The sequence below is a fragment of the Plecotus auritus genome (assembly GCF_963455305.1).
Source record: "Plecotus auritus genome assembly, chromosome: X".
In the NCBI taxonomy this organism is placed as follows: Eukaryota; Metazoa; Chordata; class Mammalia; order Chiroptera; family Vespertilionidae; genus Plecotus; species Plecotus auritus.
In genome coordinates, this window is record NC_137784.1 from 35,292,686 (window position 1) to 35,300,885 (window position 8,200).

At 44.4% G+C, this 8,200-nt stretch overlaps 1 protein-coding gene across 1 annotated transcript; it reads right to left on the reverse strand.

The window, feature by feature from the left end:
• Positions 1-2,676: 2,676 nt before the first annotated feature.
• Positions 2,677-4,096, reverse strand: POU3F4 (POU class 3 homeobox 4; the record flags this gene model as incomplete). Its single annotated transcript, XM_080652500.1, has 1 exon — positions 2,677-4,096. The coding sequence occupies one exon, from the start codon at positions 4,094-4,096 to the stop codon at positions 3,011-3,013; it is 1,086 nt and encodes a 361-aa protein (XP_080508626.1). The 3' UTR covers positions 2,677-3,010.
• Between the last annotated feature and the right edge of the window lie 4,104 nt (positions 4,097-8,200).

The following is an 8,200-nucleotide window of genomic DNA, read 5'->3' on the forward strand; positions in this document are numbered from 1 at the left end:
TCTAATTTCAGGAGGCACAGTTTCAGAGAAGTCTCTATCTTTTGGACTAGAGAAACAAACACTCTTTTAGGAGAACATTAAAAAGATACCACCTCTTGAAATAAATGTCCTGCTCTGTTAGCCTTCCTTAAGCCACCGTGTCTCCCAACATTTAGAATGTGTTTTGCCTGAGTATGGGTGTGGGTACCGGCGTGATAATGGGGCCCTGCTGTGTGTGCAGCTATATGAAAGGCAAAAAGTTAGAAGGAGAGAATCAAGAATCAAAACATTGACCAATGATTTCTAACCTGAAGCAAAGCCGATGCACTATTCACCAGGAATGTGCCTCTGTTTAAACGCTTCAGTTCACACACTACCACACAACACAGGCAGGAGGAAAAAAAACCACAGATTTTTTTTGAAAAAAAGTTTTATTTAAATGTTTTTAATATTTTACAACGATAAAATATTGTGTCAATATAAACCCCTTGACTAAAACTGTTCACACCAAACATTACAGTGAATTGTTTTCTTTTTGACACCCAACTCATCTTTGAAAGAGTCTCCTTTTTAACACAATGCAGAATTTATTGAAAATAAATAATTGCTGGCAACTGCAATAGGCAATTTGAATAAAATAGTTGAAAAAGCAACTCTTAATGAAAATAGCATTTATTATACACCAGTTACTAAATGAATAAACTAAATGATCTTTTTTAAATTAATAACTTCAAAAACATTTAATATACAAAACTGTACAATTATAAAGTCAGCAGAAATATTTGGGTTAACTCAGGTTTGAACCATAGTGCTTAACTGCAAAGAAAAAATCAAAACAAACAAATAAACAAATAACCCTAACAGTTGTAAAACATGATCTCAATGTGTGAAAAAGTCCCAGAACTGAAACCCAATTACCAACAGAATGCAGAGGCTGCACAAAAAAAGAAAAAACGGTCTGGGATTTTAATTAACTCATGCTCTTGGACCTGCAGCTGGGGGACACACAGTGTGGTGGACCAGAGCCCTGGCAGCCCATACTAGGGCATCTTCCACAGGGGGCACTAGGGTATCTGTTCCTTAGGTAGTTTGAAGCTTTGTCTACTTCAGCTGCCCCTGGAGGCCCAGCTAGGCAGCCAGCCAGGTCATACAAGCTCCCAGGTAGTACAGGAGAGCAGTGGCTGGGTATTGGGTCCTTGGCGAGCCAGCACATGTATGCTCCTTGGTTATGAGGTCTGTCTGTGGACCTGGCATGTGGACTTGAGAGCTAGCAGTAAAGCCACAGCAAATGCATACTTTTTGGATCTCTACATAGTCTAGCGATATTTTTTTGTAGTTTTTGTTTCTTGTAAATAGTAATAATATACACACAACTATCTACACACATACGTTTGCACGCTCACACACGCGCACATACACACAGAGAGAGACACATACACACAGAGAGATAAAAAAACAGAAACCCAGACGCCCAGGCCCTCACTAGCTAGCTCAATCCTCGCACTGGCATTCCACCAGCTGTGTTTGTCCGAGGCATGGAAATGGCTCCCGGTGTGAGCTCACTCAGGGACAGTGGTACGAGGCTAGACCAAAATCCCTGTGACCATTGCCAATCATTTCATTGTCGTTCTGCACAAAGCAGAGAGCGCCCTCACCATCCTTTCCCGAGGATTTTTTTATTCAAGGAGCAGACATTGCGCTGGAGGTGAACCGAACTGGGAGGCACTGACTGTCGCCAGAGTCTCCGGGTCCTCTTCTCCAGCGAAATTAATAGCCTGTGAAGGCAAAGTCCTTCGCCTAGGAGGGCCGAGGTGGGATAGCGCTGGCGGTCGGTCGGCCTGGATAGGCTCTGGGCCCTTGGGGAGCTCCGAGTGCAGGCATTCCAGACCTCCGTAGGTTCATAGTCATCTCAGCTCCTCATGACTACCTCTATCGCCCGAGCGCTGCCACTGAATTCTTCTCTGGCACCCAGATCTGCGCTGTAAAAGCCCAACAAGGGCTCAACAGTTCTGGCAGGGAGGGCAGAGTCTTTCAAAACAGCCTCTCCTACTTCGCACTAGATTGCAAACCCAATCAGCTTGCCTATTCTGCCCATTCTAGACACTCCACCCACGGGGGAAAACAAAACAAAACAAAACAAAACAAAACAAAACAAAACAAAACAAAACAAAATAAAACAAAACAGACATATACGTATATATCACCACCAAGAACTCATTTTCCATTATATCCTTTCCTCTTCTTACAGATTTGGTATAGGGGCCATGAGTGAAAGGTAGGCACATCTCTCCCCCTCCTCCTTCCAGCCTCCTCTCGCTTTAATAAGCAATTAAAAAATCATTAGCTCAACGAAGGAATAATAATAATAGCAATAATAATGTGGAGTGGTCGATTAGATACAAATTATCTCACAAATATTGTGTACAGCTTGTAGTAAAACACCGCAGACATTTAAAAACGCTATAGAAGTTTTTTTAAAAAATGCAAAACTAGTCTATTGTAAAACAGATTTCACCTGAAATACAGCTGCTATAACCAAGGCGCTGAAAGGTTATTTAGAGGCACACATCTTCTGTCTTCCCATCTCCCTCCCCCAATCCCTAACCCGCCCCCAAGTTTCCCCACTCCTTGCTCTTCCTAGAGAGGAGCAACCAAACAAAACTTACTCAAAGTAAACAATATATATTGATCTGCAGAAAAGGTTGTAGAGAAAACTGTTGCCAGACCGCAGGGGATACGAGGACCCTGTCTGGAGTGCTTAATGAAACTGTGTATCAGCGTTAAGAAGCCTGAAATGCGTGAGTGTGTTTCCTTCCGTAATATAAGTTAGAACCCCCTGTTGAAAGGGTGAGGGATAAAGAAATAAAATATAAAAAAAATATGAGAGAGAGAGAGAGAGAGAGAGAGAGAGAGAGCGAGCGCTACAAAGATAGCAATTATGAAGCTGGAGTGAAAGGAAGGGAGTTAGGAGAGAAAGAGAAATCCGCGCTGCCCCAGTTCGTTTGGCCGATCACTTGCTGGCTTCCTGCAGTCAGAGATCATGGCAGGACGTGTCTGTTTTCACGGTATGCGAATAAACCTCGTGTGGCTGCTGATCCCCTGGTGGAGTCATTCTTTTCTCTTTCTGTCTTCTATTACAGAACCAAACACGCACTACTTCTTTCTCCAACTGGAGGCTGTCTGCCAGCGAGGAAATCTCCTGTGCGGCCGGCTTGGGACACTTGAGGAAATGCGTCTCCAGTACACCTTTGACACTCACCTCAATGGAGGTTCGCTTCTTGCGCTTGCGGCCTTGCGCTGCGATCTTGTCAATGCTGGTCGGGCTCCCAGTGGACGAATCAGCCTCCTCCAGCCACTTGTTCAGCAGTGGCTTCAGCTTGCACATGTTCTTGAAGCTCAGTTGTAAGGCCTCAAACCTGCAGATGGTGGTCTGTGAGAACACGTTGCCGTACAGTGTGCCCAGCGCCAGCCCCACGTCGGCCTGCGTGAAACCCAACTTGATTCTTCTTTGTTTGAACTGTTTGGCGAACTGTTCCAACTCATCCGAGGTTGGTGTCTCCTCATCGGAGTGGTCCTGGCAGTGGTGAGAGCCTAGATCGCTATGGTCTGGGGGTTCCCGGAGCACTGGGTGTAGGCTCTGTGCGGTGGCAGAAGCTGGCGGTGGGGTGAGCCCCCCGTGCTCCAGCATGCCGCTCACGGTGAAGCCCGGCTGCGAGTACACGTTAAGGGGTTGGCTGCTGGACGTGATGGACGGGTTTGAAGCCGGGGTCGACCCCCAGGCATTGGGGTGGTTAGTGTGCGGAGAGTGGTGGGCGACGTGAGGCGAGCGGTGATGGATGATCGCGCCCAGCTGTAGGTCTTCACGCCCGGGTTTCACGTCCTGCTGGTCCAGGGGGCTGGTGGCCAGTGTGGAGGACCATGGGCCTCCGTCGCTCAGACTGGTCACCCAATGGTGCCCGAGGGGATGCCCATTGCTAGGAACTCCCTGCAAGTAATCACTTTGGAGAAGTTTCTGAGGATTTCGGAAAGTACTCCCCTGCTGCATGCCCGCAGAGTCCGCATGTACCAGAGAGCTGGAACTGAGAATGCTGTAGGGATTCGAGGCAGCTGTGGCCATGGTCGGTGAGGATCCCCTACTAGTTATAATGTGGCAAAGGGAGCAGCTTCAGCCTTTGACATCTATCCTGCGGGGGAGCCAAAGCAGCCAGAGAGTTACCGACACCTATGGCGGCCAATCGCAGCGCGTCTCGGTCTTGCCAGCCGTGCGTTCGGCCAATGGCGGTGCGGGAGGCTGGGCTAGCTTTCCAAATCAGGCTGGCGAAGCTCTGAGAGTTGCAGTGAGACCCAAGCAGGAAGTGAATCAAATCTTTCTGATCGGTTGGCTGCCTTGCGCTGAGTGGCAGCAACAGATTAGTTGGTTAACCCACCACCGCCACCACCACCTCCACCACCTACTTCCCCCGTGTTTGTAGTGGAGCGGGAAAAATGAGAGGGATGTATGTGTTTGTGTGTGTGCTTTTAGGCTGATGGGGGCTGAGGCTGCAAACCGGTTTTTACATTATTTAGGTGAACCCAAATAGAGAATGAAAAAAATATTAAGAAAACAACATCACTAGCCTGAATGTCATTTATATCTTAGTGGATATAGATTTTGCTCAGATTAATTTGACTTTCTGGGTTAGTTGTGTGTAGAGGACTGCAAAACAGAATCTGGCTACAAACTTTGAGCAAGAGGACTTCTTTGATAGGAACTGGAATCTAGACTAAAGTCATTGGTTCCAGTAAGAGTTATTTTGACTTATTTACTTTATATTAATAAGAAACTCAATACTAAGGTCAGAAAGCATCTAAGAAAGAGATGCCTAGTTTCTTCTGGAAAAAAAATGATTTAAGGTATGAAGAACTTGACTATTCTGGAAAGTAAAATCCAATGCGATACTGGCAAAATTCAGTTATTTTGAAGTTTGCCTTCCAATCCAGTTGGTCACTTGGAAGACTTGGTTTTTATTATGGCTCTATGTCAGCTCCCATCAGTGGTCCACAACTTCTGTCAGAGGCAATGCTTGTAGAAGCTGGCAGCCCTTCCTCACACTCATCCCAGACTCTCAGCAGACCAACTCCCAATAGGTACACAGGAGAAGTTTCCGCTGCCCCGCCCAATGCTGTCCTTTGGGGAAAAAATTTTTTAAATGTATTTATTCTCCCCCACTACCATTGCTGATCAGTTGAAGTAAATGGGAGTAGTTTAATGTACTCTAGAGAGGGAGAGGGAGAGGGAGAGGGAGAGGGAGAGGGAGAGGGAGAGGGAGAGGGAGAGGGAGAGGGAGAGATAGAGGGAGAGGGAGAGAGAGAGAGAGATTGGCATTAAGTACTACTACCTCCATCATCCTCATCAAGCTTGAATTTGTTCAGCTTGAGAGAACAAGACTGTTTTAAATTTTGGTTAAAGGAAAGGGAGAAAGATTTGTACTCCTTCTAAGCTTTTAGAAGTTAGGGGAGGATAAGTCCGAGTGCTCCAGAGACCCACACAAGGGTTTTGCTTGTAAGCAGAGTGGGGTGAAATACAAAGATTTGCTTTAGCTAGGATAAGGAAACACTGGATACACAATGCAATCTCTGAAGTTAAAAAAAAAATGACCTTTCATTGCATAATTTTGGAGGTACTCTAGCTGCATAATTATATTTGCATTTACAGAAGACAGCATTAGAGTTCCCTTATTGGTTTGAAATTCCATTAAATATATTGCAAGAGCTCCTAGGTTAAACTTGATTTAAATTTGCATACATTTTCATATATTTAGCAGAAATAAAAGAAGGCTTGCAGCTACCGGAAAGTCATTAAGGCATTAGTTTCCCTAAGAAGACAGATCTGAAGAAAATGCAAGAAAATGAGAAAAATAAAAACAAGGTGAGCTTATTCTGCTATTCCTTTATATAGCTAAAGAGCAGCTATTTCCTGTGAAATAAGTAATTACTTATGAGAGCACAGAGCAATAGGAGTTTATGTTGGTAAACGTAAATTTTGTTTATTAGGCAGGAAAACCTGGCATCTGGTTGAGATGTATTTGTTTCTTTTACTCTTTCTTTTAAAAAGGACAAACACTTAATAATTATTGGCAGATAGGACTGATCATTTGCCATCTTCCCCCCTCCTCATCCCTCACTAAAATCGTGCTTTCATTTGCTTGTGTCCTATTGTAAAGGTTTATCTGCTTTTAACCTAGAACTCTCTCTCTCTCTCTCTCTCTCTCTCTCTCTCTCTCTCTCTCTCTCTCTCTCTCTCTCCTATTTTCTGCCGAGGAAGGTCATTTCTTTACTGACAACTGTGTGTATCTTCCTTTGCAAGAACGCAGCCTCATTTGTGCTTGAACTCTTGTTTCCTGAAGAAAAAAAAGAGAACTTGTTAAAATCAAACAAACTACAAGTTTTAAGATGCTCTGTTAGTCTGTCTGTTCAAGGATCCATTTGCCAGTCTGTGTCAGATCACTTTAGAGGTCAGAAGGAAGCACAGTGAAGAAACCATACTAGGAAAAGATCATGATCATTGCCACGTTGTTGTTGGCTGCTGCGGTGGGTTCCCCACCCCCACCTTGCAGCTGCCTTTGGGTGAAAGAGTTGCTAATCTTAGTCTGACCATTCAGGGCATTAAGGCAATTATCAATTGATAAGGCTTTTGCATGAAAAAGAAGGGGGTCCTTTTCCCATTCTGATTTGCCAGAGTTCTTTACAATCAACCTTCCTCTTGCCCTTGGCCTCTGCTCTGGGCAACTGGTTTGGCCAGACACACAAAAAAGGTTCAGACAGTTTGTTCCCAGGCTTGTGTGGGGCAGGTGGGGGATTATAGAGTAGGAGGCATCTGTGCCCAGGGACAAGTTTTTTAAACCCTTGTTTTGCAGTCTTTTAATGTAAGAATACCTTCTGTCAGTAGCAAAACCCAACCACAGTCTCTTTCCTTTCCTTTCCTTTCCTTTCCTTTCCTTTCCTTTCCTTTCCTTTCCTTTCCTTTCCTTTCCTTTCCTTTCCTTTCCTTCCCTCCTTCCCTCTTCCCTCCCTCTCATTCTTATCTCTCTGTCCTCTTTCTATTTGTTTTAAAAATTACTTCCCATGAATATAGAGTACACCTATTAGATTCAGGTGCAAGCACATCCTGGAGCAACTATGATAAGAATCTTCTCTTGCAAGTAAAGTGTTTTGTTTTTTAGTAAAATATCTGAATATAGTAAAATCTTCTTGCTATTCTAACTGATCTACTGGAGAGGTTTCCTTGGCCCTTTCCTGTCAGTCTAACTTCCCAAGTGTAACAGATGCCGCTCTCAAGCGCTCCTTTCTGCGGCTTCTCTTTATTCAGCTTCGCATATTTCTCCCCATGATCTGGGTTTCCATAGAGAGAGGAATAAAAGGGGGGACCATGGTCACAAATCCCCTGCCCCATACAAAATAAAAGAGCCTCATTCAATAGCCGACCCCATCTGGACATGGGAGAAAATTAAGTCCATGTGAAGCTACTGTTGCAAATAGTTGGTAACTTATTTTTCGTGGACTGAATTTTGCCTTAAACTCAACATTACCACTGATAAACAGCTCTCTTGCATGGCTGGACTATATATACAGCTGGTGTTCTCACCTTGATCTTGAAGTCCACTGCTGGGTCCTCAGATCTGATTTAACCCATCCCCTCTAGAGCTATGGTTTTAATATAATAATAGCTACCCCAACCCTACCAGGTTGGGGCAGCTAAATGGTCCCCTGGAGAGGAGCCTGATTTACAAGTGGAGGAAATGTAATTTTAGCAAATCCACACACCCATCCCCAGCAAGGCAACACAGGTTTCCATTCCCTTGCCAGGCTAGTACCAGACACCAACTCCATTCCTCTTTGGGTTGCCTTCATATCCCAATTTGGCACCTCACACCACCCATCACATTCTTGGTTTCTAAGAGGGCAATTCAGTTAATTTCAAAAACAAGTCCGATTGACTTGATTTACTTGTGTGTTTATTAAATTATTTGCAACCTAGGGGTTCATAGTGGCTCTCCTCCCTCATAAAATTTAAGGATATATAACAACTCCTGAGAGTCTTTCCAGGACACTTTCTCCTCCCTTTCCAAGCAAGAAAAAAACTCACAAAAGAAATTAAGCATATTAATGTGATTCAGGTTGCATGCCTGTAGAAAAGAGAGAGCATGATTGCAGCTGGGCAGCCTGTTCCAGGCTCTTTCTG